Source organism: Pinus tabuliformis, chromosome J, assembly GCF_031772625.1.
Source record: "Pinus tabuliformis cultivar Carrire ecotype Pingquan chromosome J, CPIR1, whole genome shotgun sequence".
NCBI lineage: Eukaryota > Viridiplantae > Streptophyta > Pinopsida > Pinales > Pinaceae > Pinus > Pinus tabuliformis.
In genome coordinates this window covers 559,539,343-559,553,289 of record NC_142295.1, presented here as the reverse complement: position 1 = coordinate 559,553,289, position 13,947 = coordinate 559,539,343, and the positions used below count along the sequence as shown (strand labels likewise).

Below are 13,947 nucleotides of genomic sequence, written 5' to 3'. Positions count from 1 at the left end.
AAACAAATCAAAGTGAATTTTCATACCCAACATGCCCCTTGCCCCTTGTTCTGTTGAAGAGAAAAAAGCTAATGACCTTGCTTCCAAATTAATGAGTTGGAAGTTTCACTCCAAAATAACATGTGATTTAATTCTATCAATATGCCAATCATGATTGTGTACTTTCCATAAATTCCAAACTGCTAATTTGAAGCAGCCAAGTTTGTTTATAAAGTTCATTTTATTGAAATTCGGAACTAACTTAGAATAAGAAACAGTGGTATTTAGTATTTACAAAGACTTCTAAATTCAACTTTTGTTACATGCTATGCCTTTCGCTATAGTTCAGTTAAAGTATGTTGAGACCAAAATCTTGCCATAAAAAAACATTTGTCAGTTTTCTACTCAAATCCTTTTACTGTTATAACAAAAATCTTATTTTGTGGATGCTATGACAACTAAGAAGATATGTTCAACAATCTTGAATACAAGGCATGTTGGGTTCTACTTAAATATTGAGCCCCAGTCTCCCCCAACCCTCAAATCATCAATAGACTCTGATCTGACATTCACATTAAAGTGCAAGAAACAATTTAATATTCACTCTTAGTATGAAAAATCAATTTGATGACAATCTTTACTCACTATGCAAAGAATGAACTAGACACAAAAATGGTTGGGTGAATTCCATTTTGTACACAAATTGCTCAGCACAAACGATTTCTTTACAGCATGAACACTAAACTGCCTCTTCCATTATGTCGTGAAAATTTACCAAAAAAAACTTCCATGCTACCTCTGCTATGTATATTTAGTCAACAATATGAAAGCTGTATGGTTAATACAGCACTTTGTCACTTTGTCAAATCAAGTGTAGGACAGATGCCTAATATCATGCATCATACAAATTGGAAGAAAATGGCACAAATAAGATTGCAAATTGCTGTAGAGTTCAACCAAAGTGTCCAGATTCAGAATTCAATCTAAGTTACAAAATACAAGCTGTGCAACTCTCTTAGCTCAAGCTAAGAAATAATAAAACTACACTCTCTAGGGCCCTTGGAGACAAAATAGTCACACAACCTTAACCAAATTCATTTACACCCAATTGCCCAAAATAATAGATGCTATTCTTTCAATAAATTACAGTTAGTATGACAAAATCCAACTCTTAATGTGTTTGACACCAATTATGCCTTAGTCAAGAGAATGGCCCTTTCAAGACAGCCAGCTCTCTACCACTGTAAAGCAACTATAAAAATTTAGTACTACTCAATTTGCATTTCAGACACCATTAAACACAGTCAGTCAAGAGGAAGGCCTTTTCAAGACAGACTGCTTTCTACCGTCAGGTATTGCAATCAGAACTATAGGCTTTGATGGCCTCAAATAGGGCACGTCACATCGGAAATATCCTTTCCTTTCCAGCTGTAAAATCTCGCCTCTTTTTAGGTTACACATATTTGCATCGCCTATAGCTAGACTTTCCCATCTTGTACATGGATTGAGAACTTCAAGAAAATTATCAGTTTCCTCGAGCTGCAAAATATAAGTCAAGCAATCTGAGAACAGTTGAAGTTCATAAAAATAAATTATTTTATATAAGAACAAAAATCACGTGTTTGCAGAAAAAATATAATAACACAAAGAAAACATTCACATATCCAGAAAATTAAAAAAATTGCATACAGAAGAGAGTAAAAAGCCTAAAATTTTCGTCAAATTCATTTTAATACAGCAATTCTTGTGTGAAAGGCAGCTAAAAGCCACTGCTGCTACAACTTTACAGCTGTGGAAAATAAGCAAGAAGAAAAAAATCTATTAAGTAAAACAAATGGTAAAAAAGTACCTTCTTTTTAGTAATTAAATGATCAAGCTCAACAAGAGACAGATTCACCAGCTCAGATATATTTGGAAGCCAGGTAAGCTTTAACTTTGTTGTTTTGACGGAGCCTTCAAGATGCAGCACTCCATTAAGATGTATAATGGTGCCATTCTTGTCCTTTTCAACATGTTGTATGATGGCATTGCCCCAATCCATCAGTGTTAACTCTTCGCCTTCTGAGACAGCAGCTGCATCAGCACCATCCAGCCAGATTTCTTTTGTGTAAGTAGTTGCTTTTTTCCCAGCTCCTTCATACTTTTTATGTCGGGGTGCAATTCTAACAAAAGGTTCTTCAGGCCCATTTGTTAAGCACAAAAGCACACGACCTTCTTGAAAAACTGCAGTGTGTCTTGGACATATAGGATCAATAATTTTCTTATTCATTGTCCAAAGCTTGTCCCACTCCATAAGGTTGAGATTTTTCGATGCTCCCTGAAGCAATGGCAGAAAACAAATTTATAAATGTTTAACCAATTCCAGGAGATAAGATAGAGTGAGCCAATCAGAAACTGATAACAAGAAGAGGCAAACTAGAACAATCCTATAGCAAAGGAACTCTAATATATAGCCTTACTTGAGAGAGAATAAACTGCTTCAAGGCCTCCACAGTCAAGCCTCTTCGTATTATTCCTTGCACTGTTGGGAACCGAGGATCATCCCAACCCTCTACTTTACCGTTATCTACAAACCATTGTAACTTTCGCTTGCTCAAAAGTGTGTAAACAAAATTTAAACGACTAAAATCCCATACATGGACCTTGCGCAAACCCATATCCTGTAAGACTTGATAGTACTGCTCATTGCGATCATGGTATTCACTTGAACGAAGAGCATGTGTCACACCCTCAATGCTATCAACATATGGGCATGCAAAGTCATACGTTGGATAAACTTTGTACTTGGACCCAACACGATGATGAGATGTAGGATTGCATCTATAATAAACAGGATCCCTAAGTGACTTATTTGCAGCCTGCATATCCATCTTCCCTCTAAGACAGCATTGCTTGCCCCTCTCAGACCCAGCAACCATTTCTTTCCACAACGCCATATTTTGCTCCACGCTATTATTCCTATTCACTGACTCAATTCCATCCATTCTCTCTTTCTGCATCTGCTCTCGGGGTGTGTCATCTACATAGGACTTTCCCTCAGATATTAGTTTCTCAGCCATCTCCATTAACTGCGGAAAATAATCTGAAGTATATGTGGGTCCTTCTCCTTTGATACCGAGTGTATTCAAATCATTTAGAATATTCTCAACAAATTCATTACTCTCTTTAGCAGGGTTTGTGTCATCAAAGCGTATGATTAAGCGCCCTTTATACCTCTGAGCAAAGTATTGGTTTAAAAGAGCAGCCTTTGCATGCCCAATATGGAGATAACCACTTGGCTCAGGAGGGAAACGTGTACACACGTTTCCCATTTCAGCATCTGGCAGATCAATGTCAAAGGAACCCTCTGCTTTTTCTATTTCGTTGTTTTCACCTTTGATCCCAGTACCATCATTCTCTTTCTTATTCACCAACCCCGGCTTGCCAATTCCTCGTCTGCCTACATATTTTTGAATTACTTCACTCAGTACTGGATATTCTGACAATATTGAATTGTACCACCGGACTAGATTCTGAAACTTCTTTGATTTACGGATACTTTCCCATCTTTGCCCAGTGCCTGAGAACAAGAGAAGCCAAAAGTTTCATGATACATCTATCGTTCTGGATTTGTCTCTGCCTTGTAGTAAAACAAAAATATGTATATATAGACAAGCCTATATGCAATTGATGGGCAATAAATTCACATAACTTGTAAGAGAGCAAGAGATACAAACTAGTCCTGCGTGTGCAATGCCCTATGTATATGACCAGCATGTGCATCAACTGATGATGAACTCATAAAAATAGATGCCTACAAATATATAAATGACCAGTAATAAATAGCATACCTGCTAGACCAGACCAAACTGCTATATCAGCTACAGATAAACTATACCCAACCACAAAAGTCCGCAGTGACAGATAATTATCCACATAAGTACAAGATTTTTCAAATTCAGCTCCAGCCGAAAAGACATTGGCGTATTCCAACCATTCATCAATCTGGGATAATATCATACATTGATAAAATCAATTTCTAGCATTGCTTAAAAAATACATAGGAAGCACTCAGACACTCATAACATTGATTTTTAACATTGTTGCAACAAATATATAGAAAGAACTTAGCCAAATGAATATGCAATTGCATATATATATAGCCCCGAGGGGTAAACTTGAGCTGTTAATTATATTTCTGTACATCTCAATTCCAGAAAATTCACTTCAATAACCACTGTGGAATGTAATTAGCTAATCCCTAGATAAAAGGACAATGTATAAATAAGAAATAGTGAAAATTGAATTATAAACAATCAAATCTTTCTAGGGAGGTGGGGGGGAATTTTATTGGCTTAGGTTGCAACCAAGAAGGACTAGAAGTACAGTTTTCAATGTGCAAGGATGTACAACTAGACAAGGAAATGCTAAACAAGAGGAACTAGTCAAAACGTCAAGCAGTAGTCACAAGAAATGGAGTCTGAGAAAACTAATAGGATAAAAAAATTCATTAAATAGAGAAATGGCAAAGAGAATCACCTGAGCTGTCGCAAACGCATCACGGTTGTAAAAGTCAGGGACACTTGCAATGCGGCCAAGGTATCTTAATAATATTCCGGTTCCATGAAATTCTTCTCTGTAACAAGCACACAAGTAATCTTATGAACTCAAGTAATTCCATGTGCAACAGTAAAACCCCTCATCGCAATACTGAGCATCTCAGGCTCATTCACTTCTGTAATCCAGTCTCTTTAGAGCCCTTGGTTCATAAAATATAAAATGGTCATAAAGTTCAATCAAATATGAGAAGATCTGAAAGAACTGTATATTTAGTAGTAAGAAACATATCCCTGCTTCAGAACCTTTTTAATTTTCAAAAACACTTCAGTGAAGTCTTATACTGTCCATGAATACTTATGCTAAAATGCAGCCTCCAGCTTAAATATAAAACAAGTATGGTAACCAAGGAATCATCGTTCAGAATAGATGTTAATAACACGGTAACAGAACTGTAAAAGAATCATGCATATATGCAAACACAGCAAAAGATACAAAAGTATAATTCTCAAAACAGAAGAAAACATAATATAAACTATAGGAGCATACCCAGAAGGAAAGGAGAATGTTGGTGGTGACCCCGAAGGAAGCTTGGGATCAGCATTTATCGATATACCCGCAACTGCTGCTGTAGCAAAGACGGAAAGGGGTGGAGCTTCTTCTGCATATGCCAAAGCCACCTCCATTCTGTATGCACCAGATCATATACTCATTGTCATTCCCACAAGAGTTAAAGAAATGAAATAAGATGTCAATATTGCAAAACAAAAGACCAAAAAAGCAAGGAATATGCAGTGTTTCAAAATTCATAGGCAACAAAAATCTCAGCACCAGATATGAAGCTCAAATCTCCCTCTTTGTTCTGCAGGAAGGATATATTTTCAACAAGTTTTGCAACAGCAAAATACTTCATAAAAATGTAAGTTCCAGGGCATGGATTTGGTCAAGCATTATATTTCTTATATGGCATCATGTCATTCATCAAATATCCTTCCATTATTATATAAGTGGCTAATGCAAATAGTCAAATGGGGTTATCTCAGGTGGTTAGGTAGAATGGTTGTTATCTCCCCTACCCAGGTTCAATTCCCCGCGAGTGACATGATGATGAGAAATATTGTTGTAATGGCTATGTGCCTATGAATATTGTTGTATTGACCCTCACTCTCACCCTCAGACTGAGAGAGAGGATGATTTCCCTAGATAAAAAGGTAGCTAATGCAAATAACATAAAACCCCCACAGCAGAGTGCAACCTTGCACAAGCAATGAGCAGCAAAAATCTATCCCAGAGCAATTCTGAGTGTGACATGTGCAGACAGGTAGGACAGGCTGATGCATCAGCGATCTGTTGTAGATGTGTAGGTTAAATAACAGTTGACGCAATCAAAGTTGATAATAGGTTGGAGTGCATCATGCCAGAGTGGTCAGGAGCAGTTGTCCTCAACGCAACAGAGAAAACAAATTGAAAATCGACCTGTAGTATGTTCTCTACAGTGGTATTAGATTTGTTTGAAGCATGATAAGCACAGTGCAAAGATCTAATTCTCATTGGTGGTTGTGATCAGCAGGTAGCAGAGCATTGTTCCTCTTGAGACAAATACCACTCTTGAGTAATCATCCCCCATAACATTATTATAGGGCACCCTAAGTTCCTTATGGCAGTTTAACCATCTAAACCCTAACCTTAATACTACATTGGTCACTTATCATTAACATTTATAGTGACCATATTACATAAACATCTATTCTCGTGTTATACTTTAACACTCACCAAATTCAGTTATATAGTCGTACTCGATGAAACTGCCATGGATGACCTTCACTATGCTATTTGAAGCACTTGCATTACCAAAAGTTGTTTCTTAAAACCCTAAATAATTTTTGTACTCCATCACCATCCTTGATTTACTAACGAAATATTAAAGTACAATCATTCAAAATTATTCAATAAGACCGTTTCTAAATAGGGAAAAGAAACAACCATGCACTTATGGAAGATAGAAGATTCAAAGGTTCATAAGAAGTCAACAAAAATAACACCACAACTAGAGTCGCATATTTTTATTAATCCTTTCAATATTAACATAATTTCTTCGACAAGACATCCTCCAAAACCTTAAAAACTAAAAACAAATAGTCAACAAAGCCAAGTAGGACTACATCAAATGAAAATCAACGAAGGTATTAAGGACTCATTAAAGCTACCAAGTGGCAAACAAGCAAGTATAGAGTCCAAATATTCAACTTGAAGAAAACTCAATCTTTGTTCAACCCGGGTCGATTTGGCCAATATATTAACTTCGTAATTTACAGTTGGGATTTTCCTACAAGATATATCCTAGCCATATCAGTGTAAGATACATATCCTTGACATATTAATGCAATATACATATCCTAGTCATATCTGAGATGTATCCTAGCCATATCCAATCCGCATTCAATTTTGTATCTGTATCGAATATGGGATATACTGTCCCCAAGACCCTGCAAAGACATATCCAATAACTTAGGATGGAATTCAATGCATGTGTCTCAATAATTTGACTACTGCAATCATGTTGCAAATGAAATTTTGCTCATCAACATAGGGATAAAGAGAGCACACATATTTATAAACATGTGCATTGTAATGTTAATGTTGAATATTATAACATGTGACCAAAGTGTAAAATGTAATATGTAAAAGGTGGGTGGTTAAACCACCATAACCACAAAAGGATGCTATAAATATGAGATGAGAAATGATATACCTTGAGTGCGAGAGATGTAACATTAATGTAGCATAACACTCCTAATGTATATTGAATGAGTATGCAATCCCCAAAAACGACAAGGTATCAAAGCAACTCGATTCAAGTGGAACTAGAACCAAAGGGCAGAGAACCAAGATGTGCACAAGAAGTTGTGCTAGGAAAGTCCCAACTTCAAAACGAATAAAGAAGACAAGCCGATATGCAAAGGCAAGATGGTTTTTCTTTAAAAAATAAGCGGTAAATATATTAAACTTTTGAAGGCGGTAAAACTTCGGAATTTTAAATCCATATAATAAAAGATCTCGAAGCCTCTCAATGTCGAACAGGCAACAAAAACATGGGTGTGTTGGAATTTGGAACCACATATGAAGTCATCAGTTTTGAAGGTTTGGAGGCATAGCAAAAAAAAAGTAAAAGTACAAAATTTACAGATTGACACATGCATAACATTAGTTTTCAGCTTGTGGAAGGACAATAGAGAACATGAAAAGAACATCAGATTATAAACAGTCGAGAACAAGAACGATGCAGAGAGGGGTCACCCTTGGGGCCAGCGTAGTAATGCATCAAAAATGCTCAGAGACCCAAACTGAAAGCTAAGAATAGATGATTCGATACCCAAATTGCAAACTCAACAAAAGCATACAAAAATGCTAAACAATCAAAGTTTATTATGCTCACAACTGTTAGGGCACAAACACATCCATCCACATGTTTGCTTTTGGGGTTATTTCAAATCACCAAATGCTAGTACCTTGGCAGTACTTCATGGAGATATAGACCTTGGTTAGAGTACTAGCATGAGGTTGTTATCCTAATGTGAGGAGCTTGTCGCCTAATTAGATGTGAACCTTGTTGTCACCTAAAGTGTACACCTAAGGCGCAACGTTCAGGGCAGGGACTGTCACTCTGAACCCTGCCCTCTTCGTTCTAGCTATCTCCTAGGCAAGCTAAGGGGGACAGTCCCTATAGGTGGAAAGCGAAAGGGAAACTTTATTGAAAATCAACAAGTTCTAGGAGATGCAACTACTCATCAATGTAACTTGATTAAAATTAGGTGCCAAACCTGATTACTGAGCAATGTGAGATATATCTGATTAGATTATTTATAAGACACTTGAATGATGAAAGAAATGATAGACCGGTGCCTTAACGCTTAAATTGCAAATTAGAAACACCTACAAGTGAAATGTCAAGTTACAAGATAGGTAACTGCTGCAAGAAGAATGTTAGCACCAAAAAACAATGAGCAGTGAATTATTAGCGAACAATGACACTATCAACAAGCACACCAGTGCAAATATAAATCACTCGCAATCCCAATTGTCAATGATCAAGATGCAAGATCTAATGGGAAATGCAAATCTTAGCTAGTCAACTAATTTAACAAGCTGCCTTTTAAGGGAAACAAGTCCAGCCTCAAAGTGCCAATGGTAATCCTAGTTGAATCAACAGGGATCTTTACATGCAAGATGCTTTTTTATGAGCAGTAAAGAGAGCAATCTTTGGACTAGCAACAAAATTCAATTATGTATTTGAAATGAAACCAAGTTTGCCTCTGAATGAAACAGTGCCAAGGCCTAGATGCCAATGACGCTCTTTTGTTTTCTTAGACAGTTAGGAACAGCACTTAAACGAGATAGCTTACACGGAGCAGAAACACTTTTAAATTAGTAACAAATTTTGAACGAGTGTTTTAAAGGAGACCAAGTATTATTATAAGTAAAGAACTAATTTTCAATGGTCTGCTGTCAAGATTTTAATACCACAGATTACAAGGTCTTTTCTTAGAGATAGGCAAATGAGTTTTAATTTGTTTAAGAACTCAGTCCACGCAATTTCAAAGAAATGCTTCAGAATTTTCTTATGATTATTGTGTAGTACGCTTAGTGTTTTAAGGTTTAGTTTTTTAGGATTAAGATCTGCAAATGAAGCTTTCAGTTCAGACTTACTTGACCGAGTGCCTTTGATGGTTGGTGTGCCAATGCAAGCACCAGATCCAGTTGTTTTCAGGCCACCAATGAGTTCTGGAAAAATCCTTTAAAGAACCAAATATGCTGCCTTTACACAGACCCAAATTGTCAGTCTTAAAAAGAGGTCTGATCACTGTAGGTTGAAATTTTCCGGCAAAACAAAAGATTAATCCTTTAAAGGACTCCTCATTGAGTTCAAGTTTCCCAACAGAATAAAGAATTACTTTTATCACCAGAATTAGAATGAGAGGAACTCCTTTGACAGAAGAAAGAGTTCTTCGAACTCAAGAAGCTTGATGAATATGCATTCAATTTATCGTTTGCAGCCAAACCTAAAGGGGACTCCTAGGCCTTGCAAATGACCAGATCTGGAAGAGTTTAGCTACAAGCCTTACCAAATGGTAAAAAAATATTGAGAATGAGTCTGCAAGAAACCAGGGGTAACCTAAAGATTAGAAGTGCCAAATACAATCCCCAAAAAACAAATGCTCTAAGAACCCTGCAGCAAATTATATGTAGTGAAGATTTTAGAGGCCAAAGGGCCTGCGGCTTCCTTGAAGCAAATGGTCAAAAAGCCTGCAACCAAAAACAATTCAGATAGTAAACCCCTTAAAGATTATGAGATAAGGTCTGTCCAAAAAGCCAAAGTTTAGCGTTAAAACAAATTATATATCAACGTATAAGCCCTCTGAGTGCCTGCGGCTTCCTTGACAAGCCTTAACAGGCTGCAGTTATGGTAATTGAGGCCCAATAGGTTTGCGGTTAAGCTTAGAAGGGCTAGAGAAACAAGCGGTTTAGCCAATCAAAATTTCAAATCAAACTTTAAGCTCCAAAATCTCTATGTACCCTGCCAAACTGAAACTCCAATCAGATTTAAAAATGAGAAAAAAATCACAAAGGAAATTAAAGATTGGAACTCCTGCAAAATCGAATCCTGAAGTGGAAAAAGTGGGTATCAAACCCTTGCGGCTGAGGCAAATAGGCCCTTAAAGTATGCAATGTCTGGCCTTTAAACCCTAGCCGTGAGGCTGGGTGAAGGCTAAGCCCATCCTCCTACTCGAGGGAGGTAAAGAAATGCACGTGCAGATCAAAAAATACGTTGCTCCCTTTTACATTTGCTACATGAATATACTTAAAGAATCAATAAAGATTAATAAAACTAGCAATTGCCCCAAAAGGTGCAAAGAGAGGCCGATAGAAATGTTAAATTAAAAAAAATTGTATTTTGGTTCAAAATAGTAAATATTATAATAATTCAATCATTCAAACTAAATCCCCTACATAAAATTTAAAACAGAAGAAAAGAACTGAAGGAGGTTAGAAGAAAAAACTGTTTTCAAAATTTAGGAGTTGCAGAAAACTTTGGAGGATTGATGGACTAACTGCGACTGAATCAACAACTCTACCTGTGATTAAGGAAAAGCAATGGATTTAGTGGCTGGAGAGAACTTCAGTACTCACAAAGGCTGCAAATAAAAACAGGGAAACATAAATTACAAGTTAACCCTAAGCTAAAAAATAAAAGAGAGCAGATATAATTGAATTTAAATAGAAATCGGTAAAGAAATATTTCAGCAAGAAGGGCGACAGCTGAGAATAAACCCTAAGAGGCCATGACACTGAAAGCGCATAGGTATAACCTGTGCAGATGCAGAGAGGCATGAGCAATTATAAACGAATTTAAATAGAATTCGGTAAAGAAATGTTTGAGCAAGAACGACGATAATTCTGAATATATGAGTGGCAGTGATAAGAAAAAATACATAGCAGTCGTATACTCCATATAGAAGAAAAGAATCCAGCATTGGATGTTTATGTAAAGGATCAAAATATTAATACAACAAAGGTTGAAAATGACTTTTAGTTAAAGAAAAGTCTTGACATGTGCCTGTGGCTGTCGGGATTCACATGCAGCATAGCACTAAAACTCTATTTTTATCAGGCGAGAGTTGTGCTCATTCATGTCGTGTTCTATTCCTCTCACATTAGCCGTGAAATGAAATTACGATTCCCTTGTTGAAAGGGGGCAGTTAGTTGTCCAAATAGGACGAATAAATGAAACGCTAGAGCCGAAAGCTAGGAAACATAAAACTTTTTAAAAAACTATGAAACCCTAGAGACAAACGTTGTTTAAGCTATGTAACGGTTATACCCGCTAGCTATTCAAGCTATGTAAATGCTATAGCTGAAATCTATTGAAGCTATGGAGGAAAATGAAACCCTGGGGCAAATGAAATAGAAAGCTTAAAAAACAACCGTTTAAAGTCTAGATTTACCTGTGTAGGGCACAACTCGGCTACAAAGATGATGGCCGGGAGAATTGCATGCCAAGGTCCGCCAGATTAAACCCCAGAGTCGAAATCTCGGTAGGTGAAACCCTTCAGCCGAAGCGCTCACGAGTAGATAGAATTGCAAACGAAACCCTGGAGCGGTAGTCCGGACATGTGTCTGTACCTATGGAGATTCACATGCACCTGTATATATTTTTCATGGCATACAACCTGCATGTATCTGCAAAGGGTACAACTGGGCTGCAAAGATGGTGGGCAGTGGAATTGCAAGCCAAAGACAGCCAAATGAAACCCCAGAGTCAAAAGCTCGGGAGGTGAAACCCTTGAGCCGAAGCGGTCACAAGTATATATTACAGATTCTGAGGATCGTTCCTAAATTTTAAAAACTATTACTCTGGTAAGTAGAGTGGAACTTGATCTGAGCTTAAACATTTAATAGAAAGAGGGAGACTTAATGCCTAAGGGCTAAACAGTGATGATTTAACGGAGGATTTTAACGTGCTCAAGTTTAAGATGCAAAAACATCAAAGCACAAACACAAAATATGAGGAGATCCCGCAGCTAGCAAACTATGTCCTATACTCTACATTTTGGGCTAGCTCAATCAACAAAGTTCTCTCAGCAATACATCCACACTTGCAAGGCAGATTAACATTAAATTACATCAAGGTGTCAAACCCAAATCTAGCCCATGAGGAATGATTGGCCTTCTACAGGATTACAACAGCAAGGAAACTCAGCCTTCCTGATGATTAATAAGCTTGATATTCAACAATCCTCTGGCAAATGATTATACCAAAGCTAAAATTCTTTCTTTGAGGAGTTTCTTCAACATTTAGTGCACAGAGATTTTGTCAAACATTTGATTTGCAAACAGCAATGGATGAAAGGCAATTGATAAACCTAGGCACAAATCTGGCACACTTCAGTGATACAGGGATGATCAGACTTGCCTCAAGAAGTAACACAGTCCTCTGCTACAACACTCGGCTTCAAGTAGAGAACTCGTCCCCATAAAAATAGAATATACCCGGCCCCTGAAGATGGTGAACACTCAGTCTCCAATTGATAACAGACTTTACCTTCTTTAGGAACTTTGCATCACAAACTCAACAACTATCAATACACTTCACATCTACACATCCATACACATTTGCACTGACAACCATAACATTCTAGCACGCTGCCAGCATATACATCTCTCAACCAACTATACATTCAGCAATTCATTGTTATGGCAACCCCTAAAACAACAACAATTAAATACTCTGGCCAACAATCACCGAACTGGACATCTGCAACAACATACTGTTAGCCATCAATCCCCTGTCCATACTCTGTCTCTGCATCATTTTAGGACTGTTATCACTTTTCAGGATCAGTGCTTTGTCTATCAGCTACAGGTGTTCTTTGTGAGCTCCAATCATATTGTATACATGGCACTCGAGTACCAATTGACAACGCTCAACAAATAGATTGCACACTCTCAGCGTGCAGATCAATCCTCGTCGTCGCGTACTTTGCAGACTCGACTCAACAATAGACTCAGCCACTTAATTCAGACTTTACTCCAACAAATTCAGCTCCGTAAGCCACGCATAGGCATCAACAATCAGTACCATTCATACACAAGCAACTACAGTTTGCTCGATCCATCTCACAAGCTTCAACCTACGGATCTGCAACAGCGCACTGGCATTGACCATTGTACAGCTCTTGGTCTTCAACTCACCAAACCAACTTCTACTATGAAGAAAGCAACCACTACTACTTTCATATAAAAGCAGCATTTCAAACAGGAGATACGGGAGTGCATTTACTCCTAAAATGACCACATGTGTCGTCGCCTTGCAAACCCATAAGGTCTTGGAAAGATCATAAAGTACCATAATGCTCAAACCTAAACTCGTTCCACGGAGGATGAATGTCCTGCTTATAGGTCAGTAAGTCTTAACTTTCAACCATTAAAACCTACTATAGAAGAGAATGGTTGATAACTGCTATGGCTTAAACTATCAGAACTATGAAGGAGGAGGAGCTTGTACTACATTATACCAATGAGTGAGATATTATGTCAATTCAAAAATGAATTACCCACCATAGAGCAGAATAGGGAAAACAGAACCGTCAGAAGTGTAAGAAGTTCGAACCCTGTACCCTAAAGTAGGTGGGTATTCACAGAAAGAGGTCTAAGAAGCATTGCTAAAAGGCCAAACCAAACCTAACCAGATAAACAACATCTTGAAAACAATTGAAAAATCAAATCTTGATAAACGCAGACACTCCGACCATTATTTCCTGATAGATAATCCAAATGGCATACCTTGTAAACTAGAGTTTGTTGCCTCCCGCTTCCCTTGGCCTTAAGAGATCAATAGAGTAGAGGCCAGGACCCTTTTAAATTCTAAAACAA

At 37.4% G+C, this 13,947-nt stretch overlaps 1 protein-coding gene across 6 annotated transcripts; it reads right to left on the bottom strand.

Annotated features, from left to right (window-relative positions):
- Positions 1–887: 887 nt before the first annotated feature.
- Positions 888–13,364, bottom strand: LOC149228237 (glutamate--tRNA ligase, cytoplasmic-like). Of its 6 annotated transcripts, none has more exons than XM_089378114.1 (8): positions 11,520–13,364; positions 10,650–10,709; positions 5,065–5,202; positions 4,498–4,594; positions 3,810–3,963; positions 2,439–3,538; positions 1,829–2,296; positions 888–1,518 (listed from the first exon to the last, which is right to left on the bottom strand). In XM_089378114.1, exons 3-8 carry the CDS (start codon positions 5,199–5,201, stop codon positions 1,288–1,290), a joined length of 2,187 nt encoding a protein of 728 aa, XP_089234240.1. In that variant the 5' UTR covers position 5,202; positions 10,650–10,709; positions 11,520–13,364; the 3' UTR covers positions 888–1,287. The 6 variants fall into 6 exon arrangements, with proteins under 6 accessions (XP_089234240.1, XP_089234239.1, XP_089234241.1 ...); XM_089378113.1 differs by lacking the exon at positions 10,650–10,709 and adding an exon at positions 9,223–9,331; XM_089378115.1 differs by lacking the exon at positions 10,650–10,709 and adding an exon at positions 9,223–9,327 and having other exon boundaries at positions 12,484–13,364.
- Between the last annotated feature and the right edge of the window lie 583 nt (positions 13,365–13,947).